General features: G+C 55.3%; 1 protein-coding gene across 1 annotated transcript in view; it reads right to left on the reverse strand.

The window, feature by feature from the left end:
- The window catches only part of PTPRN2 (protein tyrosine phosphatase receptor type N2), a gene marked incomplete at both ends in the record, with an annotated part of 706,645 nt that overhangs the window by 2,629 nt on the left and 682,162 nt on the right, over positions 1-21,854 (reverse strand). Inside the window, 3 exons of the mRNA XM_079711893.1 lie at positions 4,151-4,224; positions 17,675-17,739; positions 20,155-20,208. Of these exons, the coding sequence (XP_079568019.1) occupies positions 4,151-4,224; positions 17,675-17,739; positions 20,155-20,208 (193 nt within the window). The remainder of the gene's footprint in view (positions 1-4,150; positions 4,225-17,674; positions 17,740-20,154; positions 20,209-21,854) is intronic.

A 21,854-nucleotide genomic window follows, 5' to 3' on the forward strand; every position in this document is an offset into this window, starting at 1 on the left:
TCCTGGCTGTAAAACATCTGAGCTGACCGGGTTTGCAAGGATAGGAAATCAGAAAGAGGGCTGGGATACTCTAAACAGGGAGACGTGCTGAACACAGGAGACCCGCGGGACACGGTCCGCTGTCTCTCCTGGGGCCCCTGCCCCTCTGCGTGAGGAGCGGCCGAGGCCGGACATCCGAGCCCCGCGTCCACACAGGACGGGGCAGTGTGGCCCTCAAAGGGGTCAGGACGGAATGCCCTCTCCTAGCTCCACCCCTGATCTCGGACACCAGAGACAGAGATGGGGCGCAGGGCCCGCGTGCCGTGTGCACGTGTGTACATGCGTGTGCACGGGGAGGGTGGGAGACAGAGAGACAGAAGTACAGAGAGGGACGAAGAGCCAGAGACAGAGAAAGAGACAGAGACAGAGGGAGAGACAGACAGACAGACAGACAGAGACCGGGAGGCGTAAACACGCTTCCAGGAAGAAGGCGAGTCGGGGTGTCAGGGGGGGACCCAAGCAGCGGGACACACAGGGGTGAAGTCAAAGTGCAGAAAGGGGACAGGTGGGGGGGCAGTGCACGGAGACCACGTGGACGCACCTGTGTGTATCCCAAGGAAACAAACGTGACATCATTACTTGGAGGTGACTGAACACACGAGTCGAATGGCTTTTATTTCTAAGTGACAACTGTAAGAGGAAATTTTATGATGGAAAAGCAAGTGTCAAGGCCTTGGATTAAAAGGGCTCCTTTCTTTCAGGAGATGCGCTGAAGGGGAAGGAAGGAGCCTGTTTACAAGCCGCACGCGGGGGACCGCGTTACGCATCTCTGAAGTGTGTTATTTTAATTGCAGCCCCCGATTTCACCTCTCTTCCTGAAAACGAGCGTTTTGCTGGGCCTGTTATGCACGTACAGTGACGGGGTCGTGTGGACAACGTCACGCACCCACGTGACGCCTCTCCCTGGATGTCCTCGTGGTTCTCGCCCTTGTGCTGCCTCCACCCCCCAGGGCTCGGTCTGTCCTCTGAGTGTCCGATGGGGCGCAGCCGTCCATCAGGCATCCGTGGTTGGTTTGACCGAGAGCTTGCTTCCGGGTGGAAACAAACCCAGCGCTCTGTGACTTTTTACAGCCGAATGGAGTTCTGTGCCCGGCTAGGCGTCGGGGCTCCGTGGCTGCCCCAGGCCCCAGCCTCAACGAGCTCAGAGCTTATTAACTGTTCTGACTGTATTCAGCTCAAATGATGCGATTTGACTAAATGGGTTCAAATGAACAGACTGTGGACCTTCTCGTGGCTCGTGGGAAACGGCATTCAGATTTACGGCACTGTCTTGTCCGAGGAAATGTCCTACCTTTTTGCTAAATTGAACTTTAGGGAAAGCTCAGTTTCATGGTGTGATGCTGGGCAGAGCAGCCATCGGTGAAGAAAGAACGGCGGCGCCTGTGTGTTTACTATGCTTCATCCCTGAGATTCCAGGAGCTGAATTTCTGTACACGCTGCACGGCAGCCTCGGAGAGCTCACACGCACCCCAGGAAAAGGGCGGGTGTCCGGGGCAGTCCACCCACACAGGAGGTCACAGCTTGCCCAGCCTCTGCCATCTGGGAGCACCAGGATGTTGGGGCAAAACCCTCTGGCCACTAGTGTCCCTTTGTCACTTAAAGACATCAGGATGTTAGTGACTATAAGGTACGTGATGCTAACACAGGGCAGTGCCCCTTCCTCCAGGCAGGGCTGGGAATCCACCCTTTTGGGCTTGTTCTGGCCAACGGCCTGCAGACCACAGAGGGCTGAATGGGGTTTGTAATGTATTAGGAATTTTTTTTTTCTGTTTTGCAGAGAATATCCGTCTTCTCAATAACTTTGCCTAGATCCATCCCAGAGTCCGTGTGTTTTGAGGATCCTTGTACCCTTGGGGGGCGGACGGGCCTGCCTGGGAGGGGCCCAGCTGCAAGGAGGGAAGAGACGGGTTTGAATTTAGGGTCCTGAGCATTATCCACACAGCAGTCAACGGTGTGACATGGAAGGCAGATTTGACCAGAGATGGAATCAGCTCTTCATTCCTGGTTGTAAGTCGCCCCTGCTGCCCCAGCCCCGGTTCTGGGACGTGTGAAGTTGTGCAGCTGCCGGTGGCCACGTAGGGCCCAGACCATCCAGGACAGTGAACCAACCCTGCATTTCTGGATGACCAGACCACAACCCCCAGCACGGTCAGTCCCACGGGCGCTAAACCCGTGGGCTACGGGGCATCAGGTTGTGATAAAGCTGAACCACAAACAAACAGGTGTGAGCAGGGTCCAGTTCTCCCCGGGACGCCACCACTGCCAACGGAGAAAGAGTGACCAGCGGGGAACGCTGGCGGCCGCGCCCTGAGCCCAGGGGCCGAGCTCACCTCTCCAGTGAGGACACACACCTTCTTGTGATACGCTCCTCTCAAGACGCACACCCGGACCCCATCACGGGAGCACCAGACACACCCCAGCCAGAGACAGTCCACAGAAGCACAACCAGACCTGGCCGGTCCTCAAGGCCACGATGCTGCCCACCAGAGGAGGTGAGGGGGACGTGACCGGTGAGCGCACCGTGTGGCTGCTCCCGGGAGGGACCCTGCTCCAGAGAAAGGTCCGTACGTGAGTTGGTGGCGTCGAGTCAGTGCCAGCTTCCTGGCCTCGCTTGCTCCCTGTGCTTACGAAGCGCAACAGGGGGAAGCTGGTGAAGGGCACACGGGAATTACTTGTATTTTTTCTGCAAGTTTTTGCAGGTCTGAAATAATTTCAGATTTCAAAAAATCTAAGAAAACATAAAGTGTGCAGTGGCTTTCACATAAGATTCCACATAAGGGTCTGGTGACACTGCTGCACGTTCTAGGGCCCGAAATAAAGCCGAGGGACAGACGGGCTGTCGGTGCTGGTGTCATCGAGCCACTCCCCCCCGCCCCACCCCAGATGCGGGAAAAGAGCAGCACAGCTGTGATCGCCAGCTGGACAGGGCAGGGCTGGGCAGAGACCCTGACCACGGAGTGTTTCCTCTGGTCCTACTTACAAGAGGTTTCTGATTCTACAAGAGAATTAAGTTGGTTTTGCCTCAGTGCTTGGGGCTTTGACGACGCAGAACCAGGCAAAGGGCCCTTGAAATGATCTTCAAGGTCAACGTGTGCTCGCTGGACTTTACCAGGCTCTTGGCTTCTTCCTCCTCAACGGAATGGGTGGCATTTAGACTGTCCTCTCTCCCCTCGGGCTCAGACACTGCACTGTCCTGCTTGATTTCTCATAGTGACAGCAAGGGAGGGAGGGCGTAGGAGCTGCTTGTCCTTTGTGGGGGACAGTAAGACCCCAAGGCAGGGTGACTGGGGTCCCAGGATTGTCACCACCAGGCACCAAAGCACAACCCAGCTTGATTTCACAGGAGAGCTTATGATAACTTAAAGTCTCCTCAAGTATAAAGCAGTGATTTTGCAAGGGCGTCTTCATGATTTTTGGCCTTTGGTGGAGGCGTTAATGGCATTGGAGTGTCGGGACTACACTGAGAAGAAGATTCTGTATTTTATGGCTGCAGGATGTGTGGGAGTGTTTGTGGTTGGACACCGGTATTTCTGGAATGCTGAGAGAATGGGTCATCACAGTGACCTGTTTCTAGCTCTGGTTAACCCAAGGCCAACCAGGAATCTTTTGTCTTTGCTCCTTTTGCTGCAAACTTGGCCTTTTTAATAAGTATGCACATGAGCTGCTCAGGGTGCTCAGGGACCCAGCAGCACCTGGGGTCATTCTGGTGACCACTGTCCTGATGACCGCACGGCAGAGCTGCAGCTGTGGGAGCTGGAAATATGGGAGGTGGGCAGAATGTTGCATGAACACAGAACATTCCATGCAGGGGTGCCGGCGTTTATCACTGACCTCTGACTATAAGACTGCAATGTTCTCCCTCCCTCCCCAAATCTGGCACATGGAGAGTTCCCAGGGCCTGAGGTCTGACTGCATCTGCTTAGGCTGAAATGTCGGGCTGCTGCCGGAGCTGCCCTCGACCCTGCAGGGAGGGGCTGCCCGCATCCTGCCCCGTGCAGCCCTGGCCTGGGAGGAGGCCAGCCGGCCTGACCCTCGCTCCTCTCGAGAAAACCTCCACACAAAGACCCACCCCCGCAAAGCCCTGGCAGCCCCGAGGACTGGCCGACAGTACCTTTGTCTGAACCATGCGTGGCCTCTGGTCCCTCAAGTGCTCCAGCGTCGCGGCAATGTCGATCTCTTTAGCGCCTGCAACAAACACAAGTTGGGCTGAGTTCAGGCACAAGACAATCCGGGCTCTGCGTCCCTCACCTGCTGCTGGGGTCCCTCAGGGCTCAGCGGCCAAATGACAATGACAGTCATCCCTCAGCTGCCCGGCTGGCAGGCAATTTCAGGGTTCACACAAGAAAACAGGGCAAGGCGGCTTTCATTAGCATTGATTCAAGAAGGTTGGGCTGAAAAATGTTATCAGATGCTTATATACATACATACCCACAGCAAGCTGTCGCCAGGAGGGACTAAGGCTTTCTTGAATTTTTTTTTTTTTTGGTGGCATTTTAAGACTTTTATATTTTTTGGCTGTGCTGCATGGCTTGTGGGATCTCAGTTCCCCGACCAGGGATTGAACCCGGGCCACAGCTGTGAAAGCCTGGAATCCTAACCACTAGGCCACCAGGCCACAAGGGAATGCCCAAGAATTTTTTTTTTTAAGATATTTTTGATGTGCACCATTTTTAAAGCCTTTATTGAATTTGTTACAACATTGCTTCTATTTTATATTTCGGTTTTTTGGCTGCGAGGCATGTGGGATCTTAATTCCCTGACCAGGGATCAAACCCGCACCTCCTGCATTGGAAGGTGAAGTCTTAACCACTGGACCACCAGGGAAATCCCCCCAACAATGTTTTAAGTCATAGGAAGTAGCATATAAACTTTAATTTCTATTGCACAGGATTTTTATTCAGAGAAATGAAAAATTAGACTAACTAATCTTATACATCTAAATATTGGCTTCTAAAGGCAGAGTTCCCTGCCTGTTAGAAGTGAGTGTTCCAAATGTTAAGAAAAGGTCAGGACGCCCCACGTGCTCACAGGTTAGTCGTGTGGCCTAGATCCCCTCCTACAGACGCACCCACCTGACACCAGGTGACTTGGGTGCCACAGAAATAATACTATTTGAGTTTAAAAATGTAACCTTATGAATTCTGCGTATATTCTTGTTTTTCCATCTTGCTAGGTCCTTTGGTAGTTGGACAACGAACAAGACCAGGTCCCAAGCTCGCGAGCTTCTTACAGTTCAGACGGGAGCATCTCACGTCTGCCGTGCAATCCTGTCAAATGCTGGGGGCTTGGGTGGGGCGCACCTCTGAAGTCCGCCGGGACCCCCCCTACCAACCCCCAGTAGGTGCATGTCACGCGCAGCATTTTGTCTCACGGTGCCAGAACTGTCACCACTCCCTGTTCAGGGGAAATTGAGGCTCGTCCCCGTCACGCAGAGCAGGTAGCCATGCTCATCGGACCCAGATGTGGAAGCGAGACCGGGCTGGTGGCCACCAGGACGGCTCTGGTCTCTCACTTCCACCACACCTGCGTGTGCACAGCCCTGCCCCTGGCCGGGAGCTGGGAGGCGCGCCTGACAACGTCCAAGGCCGAGGCAGCCTTAGTGCCCTGGGAGGAGGCCTGAGGCCCACGTGGGTGACAGCTGAGTTGCCAGCGCCTTTTTCCGAGTGGCAGGGAGATGCCGCTGGGGACACGGATGAGGGTGGGAGGGAAGGTGGGGGGACCGCACACTGTCTCAGGGAGAGGGTGCCTGAAGTGGGAGGGGCTGGCGGCTGGAGGGAAGGTGGGGACGGCTGGGAGGAAACACATTCCAACCAGGTGCTGTGCTCACATCAGGGAAAGTGCCACGAGTATTGGGAATCCGGCAGTAAGTCGCTGAGACCGGGAGGCCAGGATCCAGGCTCACCCCCCTAGGCCAGCACGGTGGCCAGTCCGAGTGCCTTGAGGTGTGGGGACAGTGTGGCATGAGCTCATCACATCTAAGCTGGCCGTCCTTCCAGACAATGAACGCCATCCGCTGGGTATGGGAACACCCCAAGCCCCCCCGACTCTTAAATCAGTCTTTCTAGAAAGTCTTTCTTTCTGGGGGATCCGCCGAGAAACTCGTCCAGGCGAAGACAGGGTCTCCTTCTGTTTGCCTGAAGGCTCCTCTGAAGGTGTCAGAAGTTTTCGAAAGCTGACAAGGTCACAAGATGTACAGTCTTGTTTTGGGGGGAACCTGTGAGTCCAGAACAGCCTGAAACAGTGGGTGAAAGAGGAGCTACGGGGGGTGGGGGTCCCCCAGCCACGTGTGCAGTGGCCCCCGAGTGGCCCCTGTGCCAGGAACCTGCTTCCTCATCTCCCCAAAGGAACACAGAAATGGGCTTCCTCAAACCACAGGTCTGCCTTAAGAAAGTGAAGTCCTACGTGGAGAGTGAGCAAGGGAGGGGGGAGTCCCACCCCTGAGACCTGAGTTCTCGTCCCCCCAGAAACACCCAGCTGCCTGGTCAGGGTGGCCCCTCTGGACGCAGCACGGAGCTGTTGCTGCAGTTTAATTCCAAGTGTGAAGAGGCCCGACTGTGGGCAGAACACAGAAAACTCCATCTGGGCGCGTCCGGGGCGGGCGCAAAGCTCCAGCGGGAGCCAAGCACCGAGGGGCATCGTGGGGACCCGCGAGTCAGTGCGTGGTGACCACGCGATGCACAGAACATATTAGATGCTCAGTGAACGTGACCCCGCAGATTCTGTGAGCAGAGCCTTCTGGGAGAAGTGCTGTCTCTGGGCAGCTCTGTCCTCCCGGTCCGTGGAAGCCAGGAGAACGAGGTGTGGAGTGGAGTCTGATGCGTCAGCTCAGAGACGATCCTAGTCCTTTAGACACAAAATCCTGAGGGGTCCCGACTTAACCCCCCACTTTTTAAGGTTGCTCAGGGCAGCGTCTTTAGTTCTTGAAACTGGTTTGAAAGACTCTTTCAACAGCCCTTTTCTTCCGAAGGGCTAGTCTGAGCAAGAGAACCGGCGTGAAGTCCCGAACCCCCCGTCCCTCCTCTGTCACCCTGGAGCGACTCTGCAGGGCTCTGCCTGGGGCCACGTGCAGGCCCCCTCCGAAGGCAGCTCCATGGGGAGACTGTAGGGCCACCGGGCGACGCTCTGATCAGGTGCTACGGACGAAACCTCTCTCTTCACTGCACTCTCCTTCGGACAACTGCTGACAGAGGAAGTGAGAAAGAGGAAGGAGAAAGTCTACTTAGGTTTTCCCTAGACAGGGTCTGGAGAACGCGGAACGCCCGGGGACCACGTCTCAGATCACGCTTAGCCTGAAGCCAAGACTCAACAGTGGAGGGAATCAAATTAAAGCTTACGAAACGCACAGCGCTGAAAATAGAGAAGTAATGGATTTATCAGGTAGAATCAGTGGTCCGATGTGGATGGCTACTGTCTCCCTGCGCGTTAGGATTGAGGAGAGTTAGTTATCTGAAGTGTGTGTAGAGAGAGAGGTTTTAATAGAACGCACACGCAGGATCTTTTATGAGGGGCGGGGAGGCATGGCGCTGCATCCTGTTCAATGACCCCGAGCATCCTGGTGACCCTGAGCTGCATGAGACACACAGTCTGCGTTTATGAACCAGAGCCTCGGGGCTGGAGGGAGGGGTGTGTGTCCTTCATCACCTTATAAAAGGCTTTACTGACGGTAAAAGGATTTACTTAAATCCCCCAAATAGCTAGGAAGCTCCCTCTAGTGCTTTTTAAATGGAATGCTCTCTACAAATCCCATTTTGCTGATCACATGTCAAGGTCCAGGCGAACAGACACATGAGGTGTGGTGCTCAGGTCGAAAAGCATGTGAATAGTTGAGGAACTAATTATAACAGATGCAAATAAAACCCAGACAGAAGACGGGGTGTGATTTCAGGGAGAGGTTTCTGGCATGTTCTATTTGAGAAGCATCACCGCTATTTGGATACGAGAGGAATGTATGTGCTTATTTAAGTCATCCTGCGGTCAGTTTAAGCTGGTGATTCCATGAATGTACAACATAGGCAGAGGCAGCCGGTGCCTTTGGGCCCAGCACCACACAGGGCGATTGTGAGTCAGTCTGACCCATCTTTCCCGGCACCAGTGACCCAGCAGGTGCACTGCAGACTCGAGGCCAGGGTGGCCGGCAGGGTCCTGAGAGACACTGGCCCGGCGCCACCCCGAGCACTGACCAACACACACGAAGGGCTGCCGCTGTGGCTTCCCAGTGTGCTCGGGGGGACCATTGGCTCCAAAGTTCACATTATCTGTTAAATACATTTTTAAGACAACAGGGGTTTTTAAGCTTTAGATTAAAAAAAGTATTTGCCATCAAACAAGAAACATTAAAAGAACGTTATTATGAGCAATATTAAAACAGTTTTTTAGGGTGCGAGAATCAATTCAAAGTGAAAGAAAGCCAAGCAAATGGGCCACTGGTGCCTCCTACAAGGCTTGCCCTGACTTCCCCTGGTGACTGCTGGCTAGTGGACAGGGCGCAGGGCTCTCGGATTTTGGCGGTGCGGCCGCGGCTCATGGTCGAGAAGCGCCCTTGTCTCTCCCCGTCCTCTGCGTCCACAGCGTCCTCAGCATCATCACGTAATAAACAGAAATACATTTGGTTGCAGAAGGTTTTGCAAACTGCAGGGATGCAATGTATCCTTTTTTCTTGTAAAAAAAGCCATCATGCGTCAAGTGCACAAGAGAGAAAGGCCTTTATTTTGCAGGAGGAAACTGTCTCAATTCCTCCCTCTGGGAGAACTGAGGAAAGCTTTGCTCCTTGCTAAACACACCTAAAGGGACGAAGGAAGAGCGGTGACGGTCGTGAGGCCGCAAGGAGCAGTGGGGGCAGTGCCTGTGCTCCCGGACGAGGGCAGCGGTGTCTGAGCGCCGAGCTGGGTCCTGAGAGTCTCTGGTCTTCGGCTGAGCTCCGTCTGGGAAGGAAGGGCTGAGCAGTGATGGGCGGGGATGGCGCGAGGCCTCAGCCCTGCAATCGGAGGGCTGGATGTCACAGCTGGGGCTCCTCTGGGTTAGCAGCATGACCGAGCCTTGACCCCAGACGCCGGGAGTCAGGGGGCACCACAGCCGGAGGGCAGCCCTCCTCCCGCCTCTGGGTGTCTCTGGGTGCAGGTGCCGCCTCCAGACCCTGGCCTCCCACTGTGCACACACGTGGGCACGTTCCCACACACTCCCGCATGGTGCACACGCACACATGCGCACGCACACAGGCACACGCACACACTCTGTCCTGGGTCTTCCGTGCCGAGCAGTTTCTACTTCATGTTTCTGGATGCTCTGAATCAACTGAAGATTTATAAAAATTAAAAAGGAAGGGGCTTCCCTGGTGGCGCAGTGGTTGAGAGTCCACCTGCCGATGCAGGGGGCACGGGTTCGTGCCCCGGTCCGGGAAGATCCCACATGCCACTGAGCGGCTGGGCCCGTGAGCCATGGCCGCTGAGTCTGCGCGTCCGGAGCCTGTGCTCCGCAACGGGAGAGGCCACAGCAGTGAGAGGCCCGCGTACCACACACACACAAAAAAAAAAAAAAAAAAAAAAGGAAGGGGCTTCCCTGGTGGCGCAGTGGTTGAGAGTCCGCCTGCCGATGCAGGGGACACGGGTTCGTGCCCCGGTCCGGGAAGATCCCACATGCCGCGGAGTGGCTGGGCCTGTGAGCCATGGCCACTGAGGCTGTGCGCCCGGAGCCTGTGCTCCACAACGGGAGAGGCCACAACAGTGAGAGGCCCGCGTACCGCAAAAAAAAAAAGGAAGACTTTTTTGCTGGCTTTCTAGATTAATGATCATCTCCCTTTCATGAGGTTTCACTGGGATCAAAGGAGACAAATTGGCATCATATTCACTTGAAAATCAAGTATCTCAGAACCCAAACAAACTAGGTATTTTTCATGTTTTTAAAAACAAATTCGAAATCATTTGTCAGGAGAAGCTAGGATGTCTCCAAATCTTTATAAAAAAATACAAGTAAACAAAAGCAGGCCTGGGTGTATCGCCTGCAAAGTTGCCGCCACTTCCGCTCCAGGAGGTGATGGAACCGTGTGACGCATCCTGCGATGCTCAGCGAGGTGCCAGAGTGTCTGTGACGCTGCGCAGGTGCCAGCGGCGTCGACGCCGAGAACGCGGCACCCAAGTGCACGCGAGTGCGCAGTGGTTAAAAAAGAGGGCGACCGTTAAACGTGTAAAGAAGAGATGGACGTGACGGCCACGAGCAGCCTGAGAGGCCTCCACGAGCACGCCGTTCAGATCACCACCCGCCCCGGGAAGGCAGGCGTCGCGGACACAGCGCATGCATGGGAAGCTGACGGCGGGGACCTCGCTGCCTCCCGGTTCCACCCATGTGACAAGGAACCATGCAGGACGCACAAGCCCCAGGACACACTCAGGTCCACAGTGGACGGGTCAGAGTTACGAAGGGGACGGGGGCGGGTCATCCAGGTGACGTCTGTGGCTGCAGGGAGCCCACCGAGCCCTTAATGACACGCCAGTCTCAGGGGAGCAGGGGGCTCTGAGGCGGCCCTCCCGTGCCACCCAGGATCTTGCACTTGGGGCCACGGACACACTCCTGAGTCCCCATATGATCAGAGCACAGGGGCAGGAGGGTGGGCGGCCGGGCCTCGTGGGACAGATGGCCTCCCCGAGGGGCTGGGCCCTTGTTACCCTTGAACCGAGGGGCAAGTGCTCCCGGGGAGCTGGCCTCTCAGCCACTCACAAAACCCCCATCGAAGGCTCTCCGGGCCCCTCCTCCCACCTCGGCCCCCGAGTCTAAGTCTGGTTCAGAAGCTGAGGGTGTGGCCGGCCCCGTGGCCTGGCCGGGGCGAGGCTACTTAGTTACTCAGCTGATAGCAGCACGGGGACCACGTTCCTTGGATTCCTCACACCGTCTCCGCCCATGAAAGGAGAGGCAGGGTCCGGGGAGGCCTCATCGGGCACCGCGAGGTCGTAAGGACAACACAGACGGTCGGCCCTTGTCACAGACGTTCTAACACAAGTTCACGCAACTGTGGCAGGATTTTTCGGGAGGGTCACTAATGCAAAGTGACAGAGGCGTGGTCCTCAACACCCCTGCCCACCCGCAGAGCGCGGCCACTCAGCCGGAGCACAGGCCTCAGGGTCCTACTTCACAGTGTTTGAGCCGTCACTGCCCCGCAACCAGGGTTGCTGTGCTCGGGGACTTCCTGCCACCAGGGAGGGACGAGGGGTCTTCGGCAGGACAGGGGACCGACCCTCACTGTCTGGGGAGGAGCCGTGAGCTGCTGCTGAGAGGGGCCACGGCGGCTTTGTTGGGCCTCCGGGGTCTCCGGGGCAGGGGGCAGCCAGCGATGCTGAAGGACTCTTGTGGCCCCTAAGCCGCGGCGACCCTGCCAAACACGGCCAGCCAGGCCCACCAGGGGCCAGCAGGATGGACGGTGGCGATGCTCACGGGGACAGGGTGGGGGGCCAGTCTGGGTTTGGGGACCAGAGAGAGGAAAACCTGGGTGACAAAGCTAGCTGTCGCTCATCCGGGCAAAGGAAATGCGCATGGGAGGGCCAGCCCTGGACCGGCGTCGGGTGGGGTCCAGCCAGGTCTCCCGGCTTCTCATCGGCCACGTGGGACTGTCCACAGGTGACTCAGGATGGGGGAGAAGCCATGTGAGCAGATCTGACCCACGAGATGCAGGGGGTTCCACACCGGCCAGGAGTGCCCCCTGTGGTGCCGAAGTCCACGGGGCCCCTGTCCGCCCATCGGCAGGTCAGAGAGAGCACAGAACTGTCAGCTTTACCTGCCCAGGGATGATCCACAGGATAGAGACCATTTAGGAAGCAAAGTGTAGGATTACGGGCTGCAATGTGGTTCACAAGAGGACCCGGATAAGATGGGCTCAGGATGTTTTCCAGGAACAACTGGTCCCATTTTCTCTCGCTTCTCGCCTGTTAGTCCCTTGTCTATCATGTCACCTGGGCCTGGGTCACACCCCCAGTGATACTGCTCCCGGGACCCCTGTTCCCACCCCACAAGTCTCAGCTCCAACTGGCCAGATGAACAGACAAGGGAATATCCACCTGTCACCTCATGGGACACAATTTCTCCAACTAAAGGAAAGCCCTCCCCACCCCACCCTGTTCTGGACACTATTTTCAGCCTGAAACCTGCATGAGCAGGTGACAAGTCGTCACCACCTGGAAGCCACGCTGAAGGCAGACTGGTCCGTAGAATTCATTTTCTGCTGGGTCTTCAGGTTTTCATGCTTCAGCCAGACATAAAAACAAGATGTATCCCCCTCGACGTGCCCTGTTCTTTGCAGCCTGCTTCTCCCAGTCAGTCTTGTCTGTAGAAGCGCCGTCCACGTGCACGGCCGTGGCCAGGGGCGGGCTCGGCCCTCTGTGCAGACCCCTGTGCACATAGACCCCTGGGGTCCTGCCCGCTCCAGCCCTTGAATCCAGCGGCACCAAGTCGATCCTGCCAGGACCCGCTGTACGTTCTCCTTTCCCAGTGGCTCCAGATGGATGAGAGTCAGCGAGCCTGTGGTTCCAGGTCCCCGTGGTCTGACCTCTGTCTCCCCTCCCTGGTCGAGTTTCTGCTGTGGCCCTAACAGACCCAGCCACCTGCTCCGCCTGTCCCCGGACCGCCTGGCCGTGCCTCCGCAGTGCTGCCCCCTAACCTCTTGGGCTCTGCCATTTGCAGAAAGACCAGGGCTCCGCATCAGCCTGGCCAGCTGGATGCCTTCTGGCAGGTCACCAAACCTCTGGGGATCTGCTTCCTCAGTTTGCAACCAAGTGTCAGAATAAGTGAGCCCTCAGGGCCCCTTGGGGCTGTGAGGAACGGGCTACAGATGCGTACGGGGCTCTGTGACAGGCGTGGGGTGAAGTGCCCCCCGCCACTGTCCCTGCATCCTGGGGCCTCGACGGTGCTCACTGCCCCAAGTCACAAGCTGCAGCCACCACCTGCTTCTCCCCGTGGACTGTAAAGCCCGGGAGAACAGATCGTTTCCCTTGTTCACCATGTATTCTGGGTGCTCAGTAAGTACTAGGTTGGAACGGCACTTCTGTGGTTCAGCCCGTATTTGCCAAAAGGAGGAACGATACCGCGATGGTGGCCAAGGGGGACAGCAGGGCCCATGAGTGGGGAAGGGGACTGGGGGGCACGTCCCCCGCACACCAGGGCCGGGTCCTGGGTTCTGTAGGAAGGAGCCGGCGTGGCCCAGAGAGAGGGGCTGCGAACACGTGGGGCCTCCTGAGATCTTTCTCTTTAACATCCGGGCACACGAGCAAGGGGGGAGGCCAGTCCAAGGCCACAGAGGAAGGGACGGTGGGGGCAGGGCCGAGAGGCAGAAGAGACGGAGGACCGGACACACGTGGACGACCACCTTCAGCTCTGCCCCCTGGAGCACAGCCACCGGACGGGACTTCCTGCTACGGGCGTGTTTTCTGTCTGCACCACCTGTTTGGCAGCCACCGGGCACCTGTGTTATTGGGGCGCCTGGCATGTGGTCAGCGCTTCAATCTTATCATGTAAGTTGCCACACGTGGCTAGTGGCTAATGCCCTGAACAGTGCAGCTCTGGGGGAGTGCTGGGTTTTAAAAGTTCAATGAGCCATGAAGTGTTACTTCTCCCAGAATGGGAGAAAATATTTGCAAATCACACATTTGATAAGGGTTTAATATTCACAATATATAAAGAACCCCTACACCTCAAAAACAAAAAACCAAACAGCCCAATTAAAAAATGGGCAAAGAACTTGAATAGACACTTCTCCAAAGAAAATGTCCAAATGGTCAACACACACATGAAAAGATGCTCAACATCTCTAGTCCTTAGGAAAATGCAAAGCAAACCCACAGCGAGATGCTGCTTCACAGCCATGAGGATGGCTACTATCAAAACCCCAGAAAATGACACAAGTGTCGAAGGGGGTGTGGAGAACTGGAGCCCTTCCTTATGTACTGTTGGTGGGAATGGAAAATGGTGCAGCTGCCATGGAAAACAGTATGGAGGGTCCTCAAGAAATTAGAAATAAAACTACCATACGAGCCAGCAATTCCACACTGGGTGTATAACCCAAAAGAATCGAAAGCAGAAGCTCAAAGAGATGTTTGCACACCCACGATCATAGTAGCATTAATTCAATAGCTGAAAGGTGGAAGCAACCCGAGTGTCTATAGATGGATGACGGATAAGCTACCTGTGGTCCACCCCTGCAATGGAACGTCATTCAGCCTCAGCCACTGGCTCCAACATGGTGAACCTTGAGGACATGACACTCTGTGACATAAGCCAGGCACAGAAGGACACAAACTGCCTCATTCTACTCATATGAGGTCCCAAGAGCTGTCAAATTCAGAGACAGGAGGTATGATGGAGATTATACATCCCTTTGTATGAGGACATGCTTACTGATGTCACCATGTGACAGGGAAATAGTAAAGAAGATGAGCTTCCTGAGGATGGAGACCGGGAGCTGGACAGATAGCCACGCGGGCGCTGGACATCCCTTCACACTCCATGCTGAGATCACTTAGGACGAACTCGTGGCCGACAGGAGCTTAAAAGGCATCTCCAGGTGCACCTGCCGACTCGGGCTGGCACCCCACGTCATATGATGAAATCCCAGTCCTACTGCAGCTCCTGCCAATCAAAAGGAACGGGCCCCCCAGGACAGTCCGGGCCTGCGGACACCCCAGGAGCCAGGAGGCTCAGGGTGGCGCGGCCAGCTTCCCAGAGGTGGGGCTTCCTCCGTGGCCCCCCGACAGCCAGTGAGGCCACCTCTGGGTGACCCAGCACATGTGATCCTTGGGAAGCCCCACCATCCGCCTGGCGCTCTCCATTTGTTTGAAAAATTGTGGTGAAATATGAAAAACCCTGGGCAAGGAGAGGTCTCGGACAAAAATGTAAAAGGCACAAGCTTGGAAAATATCTCGGCGGCAAAACCAACATTGCTACGTTTGAGCTCAGTCTCTAGGTGAGAGAGGAATGCTACCAAACCCTGATCCTGACCCAAAATATTAACCCTGAGTTAGACATGTGTTCGCAGCCACAGGAAAAATGTGTGGAAGAATTTTACAGGTTGACCCCTGACTTTCCCGCCACAAACCCGGGCAGAGAACGAGCCCCCCAACTCAGACTTCAAACCGCATCCTGTCTGCTCGCTGACAGACCAGACGGTGCTGAAAGCCCCTTATGATTCCTGCTGTATCAAAGGCTTTACTCCTCGAAGCCCGTGTGCCTGGTCGAGGCTCCAGGCTGTGGCTGGCTGGGCTGCCCGAGTGTCCCCGGCCAGCCTCAGAGCCCAGGGCCGATGCAGGCTCCGGGCTGCAGGAGCTTGGGAGACGCATTCTTCGGTCCTCCTGCAATTCATTCCTTTAAGAAAAGGAAATGGGAGGAAAGGTTTCGTGTCCAGGCCCAGAGCCTTTGATCATTTGATGAACGCGGGCCGGCAGCATGGGCCTCCGGCTTCTCAGGCCAGACAAAGGTGGCCCTGGCCGCCCGGCCCCGCGAGCCTGGCCCAGAACAAAACCCCGGCGGCCGCTCACCGGGGCGGCCTGGGAAAGGCCCACCTCGCAGGCCGAGGGGCCGCCCTGCCCTTTGATCTGTCCCGAGACTGCAGCCTGGGCCCCGGGTCAGGGGATTTCACAGCACGGGCCCCCGGGCAGAGGGAAGCAGGTCAGGAGCAGAATGAGGGGTGACCAATCTCTGAAAGGGCCTGGAGACCGCCCTCCCGGGCCAGTTCCACATGGCTGGGCTTGCACTGTTGCCGCAGCCGAGCTTCAAGTGGGATTTGACAGGACGGGGCAGGCACCTCGGGCCCAGCGGCTGGCGGGGCCGGGGGCAGCCGGGATGGGAGTCGGCCCCGCCCCCGGGGCTGCGGCACTTTCCTGCTCCAGGTGCCCTCACACCTGCTGGGTGGACACCCGGGTATTCCCCCCCGCCCCGGTACCGGTACCGCTGGGGCCCCTGTCCTTGGGACGAGCCGGGCGCCATGCCACACGGTGTATACGCAGTGGGTTCCTGTGTCACTTGCTTACGCACAAAGGCGGCACCTCAAACACGCAAGGGGATCTGCATTCTCGGAAGGCATTTGGTTTGATAGACGGGGAAACACTACATGTGACAGCAGACAGGGGAGCACGAGGATGGGGGAGGAACAGGAATTCCGCTGTGGGCTGCAGGCCTGTAGTGACCGCGCGTTTGCAAATGAAGAGACAGATACAGTGGATGGGACACAGCGGCATTACTGGACGGGGAACAAACGACCTTTCAGCCAAAAAAGGTAGCTTTTTGGGTCTAAGACCAAAACACGTTATTAAAAGCACCATCAGAGCATTTGCATTTGCTTCGTTGTTTCTTTGTTTGCACATCACAGCTCAGAGCTACTTCGGGGCGTGAAATACGGTCTCTGGTGGCGCGAGCCCGGCCCACTGTCCCGCACCCCTGCCTCCCCAGCCACCCCCGCCCCGGAGCCAGCAGGGGGCCAGTCCTGGGTCCGGCTAGTCCTATGCTTACTAGCTGTAGGGCTGGTAACTTGCTCCAGCTCTCTAGTCCTTGTGTGTAACACAATGGCTATTATTTTATCCTCACACATCGACATGTGTTCTGTTTTTCTTTTAACCAGGAGAAATGGAGTAAGACAGATGCCTATTTCAGAGATGCTGACAGTTGTGTGACAATGTATAGAAACCCATGTCTATAATCAGTGTCTGCTCTTATTGCCAGGCAAAGGATGAAGGGTGGGCGTCCTGGAAGGTGGGCGCCCTAGCTAAGAACACACGTGTGCGTGTGTGCATGAGTGTGTGTCAACGTAGAGAGGAAGACGTTTTCACAGGCGGAAAGGAGACCGTAAGACGTCACTCACCCCAGTGTTTTCTTACCAAGTTCCCTGGAGGCTGACAGGCATCTCAAGAACAAGGAAGTGCCTTTGCAGGTCAGGTTAGGGTCTCCCTGCTGACGCGTGCATGGTTCTCCCAGAGGCGGGTCTGAGGGAATCTTCTCCCCCTTGACTATGGAGCGCACTCTGGCCTCTAAGGGGACACCTCATGGGTCTGTTCTGTGGACCACACTTGGGGAGCCGCCAGCCCCGTCTGGCCCCTGCACTCTCATGGGTTAAACTCCACCCAAGCCTGAACTCATCCCAGGTCTGTGCTCAGATCACAGCACTCTAAGCCCAAGTCCCCGGACACTGTCTTTAGGAGGGAAAGGCCCAGGACCACGGAGAGCAATGCATGGGCTAAAACAATGCTACAGAGGGGTATCCAAAGGTGACCTATTTTAGAGACAATCACTACAAGAGACTTTAGTTGGCTCTGAATTTTGCAAATATGGCTTTAATAACAGGGGGGATTTGTTTACAGCTATTCGGAGCTGAAGCTGAAGGATCAGGGTCACCCTCTCCTCACTCCTGACGTTACCACAGGACGACCTCGGCGAGCACTGAACCATCACCTACTGTGCGCTGAGCCCAGGGTGCGACCCTGGGCGGACGAGGGGACAAAGGAGCAACCTTAGAAATGAACGTGCTTGCTGCAAACAGCTTTCCTGCGACTCCGGAAAGGGACAACAGGCTAATTTTCCCCAAGGCTTTCTGTGACTACTGCACCGAGGTTGCCATGGCAACCCCATCTGGCTCTGAGCCACAACAAAGCAGCCCCGCTCTGAGTCTTACCTTTGGCCATCTTATTGAGAACCATGTCGATCAGGATGTAGGTGCCGCTCCTGCCCGCGCCGTCACTGTCAATAGAAGGAGAGAGATGAGGACACAACGCACCATGCTGTCCCCACTCCCCACACGCCAACGATGGCATCTTCCCTCTGTGCTCAAGGGGGGCCCATGAGAGGAGGAGGGCAGGGTGGAGAATTGGAGAGGAAGAGCAAGAAAGGGTGTGAGGGGGGTCAGGGTGGGAGGGGGAGGGGGAGGGGAATGGAGGGGGAGGGGAAGGGAGGGGAGGGGGAGGGGAGGGGGAGGGGAGGAGGAAGGGGAGGGGGAGGGGAGGGGGAGGGTGAGGGGGAGGGGAGGGTGAGGGTGAGGGGGGAGGGTGAGAAGGAGGGGAGGCGAGGGGAGGGGAGAGGGAGGGGAGGGGGAGGAGGAGGGGGGAGGGGGAGGGGGAGGGGAGGGACGAGAGGGGAGGGGAGGGGAAGGGAGGGGGAGGGGAGGGGGAGGAGGAGGGGGGGAGGAGGAGGGGGAGGGGGAGGGGAGGAGGAAGGGAGGGGAGGGGGAGGAGGAGGGGGGAGGGGGAGGGGAGGGGAGGGGAGGGGGGAGGGGAGGGACGAGAGGGGAGGGTGAGGGGAGAGGAAGGGGAGGGGAAGGGAGGGGGAGGGGAGGAGAGGGGAGGGGAGGGGAGGGGGAGGGGGGAGGAAGGGAGGGGGAGGGGAGGGGTGGGGGAGGGGAGGAAGGGGGAGGGGGAGGGAGGGGAGGGGAGGAGGAGGAGACTGGAGAGCTTTCAGCCCTGAGCTAACAGCAGTGCGGATTAGCTATTGTGCCTTCTTCCTTTTTTCTCCCCTCTTTGGTCAAAGATTCAGCACAGTTTGTCAGAAAAAAAATGAAATAAAGAAATGCCTGGCAGTGACAGAGTTGATGGCATTCGTATTCAAAGTGTCTGCAAGCGGCCGGCTGTGAGCGGGGGACGAAGGGCGGGCGCGGGTCTCGTGTGTCCACACCCTCGGGGTCCGTCTGTCCGTCCCTCTCAGCGGGGTGCACGTGTCCCCCGTCACTGCAACAGAGCCTCTCTTCATGCCCCCTCGTCCCCCAGCTGTAATGGGAATAATCACCACCTGGACGAGAGTTGTAAAAACGTTCTGAATTGTGGCTCGACAGTAGCCAATGAGGGAAAAGGAAGGTGCCTCTTCTAGGAGGAAGTAGCCCTGCACCTCTCCTCCTGCATCATGTGCCCTGAGACGGTCCTTAGGTCAAGCAGGCTGTTCTCACGCCCACGGGCAGCATGTAAGTAAGAGGATGGTGTTTACACTTATACTCCTGGCAGAATCAGCCAACTTAAGGAGAAGCCCAGCGTCTCCATTTCAGGACTTGGGAAGCTGTGTGACCGTGCTCAGCCTCGGACCTGTGGGCCACCCAGCGGCCCGGGAGCCTGTCGGTTATCCTTTCACAGCAAAGCGTCACTGAGTTTGGCCTCAACATGTTTCTCAAACAAACGGTGGAAAAAGCCTCGGTTGGAAAGAGAATGATTCCGCATTGCACTGTGCCCACCTGCGCTCCAGAGGCGGGGATGCCGCCACGCCAGTGTCGCCGACGCCTGAGTGACCGGCCTGCGGCCGAGGGTTTCCTCAGTTCCCTTCAGCTCACATCACACAGCTCTGCCCAGATCTGCCTCAGAAATGGAGATGGTTGTGCTCCACGGGAGGGTCAAAGGTGTTCTGGTCCAGTTCTTGAGGATACAGACCATACTCTGTGTTCCTCGTCTTCTCTCATGGACTGACACAGAAACACACACAAACAGTCATGCAGGTGCACACACACAGGCACACAAGCACACACATTCCACACCCACACACTCAGATACACACACACATGCAGGTGCACACACACAGACACACAGGCACACACATTCCACACCTACACACTCAGACAGATGCACGCACAGACTTCTTGACTGACTGGACACACTTGGTGTTTGATCTTTGGAGACCTGACTCCTTTTTATCCCAGGCAGAAAGGAATACTCTGCAAGACAGTTCTAGACAGTGGAGCACACTTCTTCACCAAAGTAGGTGGGTGGGGAGCTCGGGGGAGAGCTCACCCTCGGAGGGAGTTTTCTTCCAGTGGATCTTTCTTCTTGGCTGGGGGGAACCCACTCGAGGACACTTGAGCCACTGAACTTTCACCCGAAGGCCACTCGTTGGATTCCAGGTCTGTCCCGTTCATAACTGGCCCCAGTCTCTGCGCAGGGTCCAAATGTCTGCAAGGCGTGCTGGGCCGAGACCCCTCCACACACCACACACACCATCTCAGAGCGTTTGCGCAGCAGTCCCAGGAGGGTTTAAGACAAAATAAGTGTATATCCTCGGTTTCCTTTAGAAGCACCAGTTAGATATACTTATTAAGCCATCAGGAGGTTCAGGTCCTATATTTAACAGCGGGTACCTTTGAGGCGTGAACACGTCTTAATCCAGGTTAAAAGCTGTACTTGCCTGCAGTGGACAATTATTGGACAAGAACGGCCCCTGTAGCACTTGTTTACTTTTCTGAAATAAAGAGAGACACAGAAGTTATGATTATGTACTAGACTCTGCAGCAGCCATCCAAACAACCCATACGCCAAACCAAACAGACCGTCTCTTGGACATCATTTTGCAATACCCTGTTTTGACAAAGAAGATCAAAATTATGCACACATTTTCAAAGGTTTATTTTTCTTTTCAATATTAAATTATTAAACAGAGCTTTGAAAACAATTCTTACATTTTCACAGTTTTCTTTTTCCCTTTACAAGTACGAACTCTGGCCTGAGGTCAACAGGTCCATCAGTTTGAGCCTTCCTCCCCCCTCCTCTTGGTTGCTCTAGTTAATTTGATTTCCGTTGTTGTTGTGATACGTCTAGATTCTTCACTTAAAGTTTTGAGTTTTGCAATTTATACTCCGAATTTCTTACAGTCTAGACATCACATTGGAATGCAACATTACCGTGATGTCTCAGAACAGCATCTTAAAGACCCTCTTGATCTGTCAGGTTTGTAAGGATATCTAAATTACAGAGAAGCCTCAATTATGTCCAAGACACATATTTCCATTTTTATAAATCTGATTATGTTTAAAACAACTTGTTTGTGCAGATTTTAGGTTAGAATTTATGAAAATTAACAAGAAGCGTTGATTATGTTTAAAACAACTCGGTTGTGCAGATTTTAGGTCAGAATTCATGAAAATTAACAAGAAGCGTAGATTAAGATTTTGTAACCAAATCCTAAATCACTACAGAGCGCTGCTAGGAAATTCACTGTATAAGCTTGATATGTTTTGTTTGATATTTTTGTTCAGTGAAACAACTAATCATGTTTACAAATTATATCCAAATTTTCAGTAAAATCTTTCTAAATAAAGAAAATTAAAGACAGAATTTTGGTTAATTGGAGGAAAAAAATGTGTGAGGGGGGTGTGCTGTAAAATGTGCTGTGAATTTCTATGATATAAGACGTGAAGTAAAATTTTAAAAAGAATGACAGTAGAGAAAAATCTTTTTCTTCATGCCGGAAATGGGAAAATGTCACATTTCTCTGCAAAGGCTTGTCTGCTCAGCATGGAAATAGTTGAAAGTGGAAATTCAATCAGCGGGTTCTTTTGCTACAAACCCCTGAGACGGTGTGGGATTGGGAGGGAGTCGAGTGCTGTAGCTGATGGGTGAGCTGAGTGGGTATTTTAATGTCACATAAAATGACATTTATTGCCCAAATGTCAGAGCTGTGTTGCTTTCCTACTTCCGCTATGGAGTGAACAGAATAGGCGCTTCTGAAGGGAGACTCCACCCTCGGAACAGCACGAGGGAAGTGGCAGGAGGTGGCCGTACACTCCACGTAAGATGTGCCCGGAGACGGCCACGCCCGGGGCCATCAGCGCAGCGGCACGTGCTCTGTGGCTGCTCCCCGGCTGAGAGCCAGGCTTCAAGCCCGGACCTCAGAGAGCCTGGGAGGTGAGGACCCAGAGACCTGGGTACAACAGGCTGCTCAGCGTCCTCGTGGCCACAGCACTGCTTCTGCTGGAGCCTATCCTTGCTTTTGACCTACACCCCAGTGTTAGGGTTTAGGGGAGAGGAAAGGGGAAGTGATTAAGTTGAGGGAACGTCTGTGCCAGGATCCCTGGAAAGTTCTCAGCCCTTTGAGAATAAGAGATTGGA

Source organism: Hyperoodon ampullatus (assembly GCF_949752795.1).
Source record: "Hyperoodon ampullatus genome assembly, chromosome: 9".
In the NCBI taxonomy this organism is placed as follows: Eukaryota; Metazoa; Chordata; class Mammalia; order Artiodactyla; family Ziphiidae; genus Hyperoodon; species Hyperoodon ampullatus.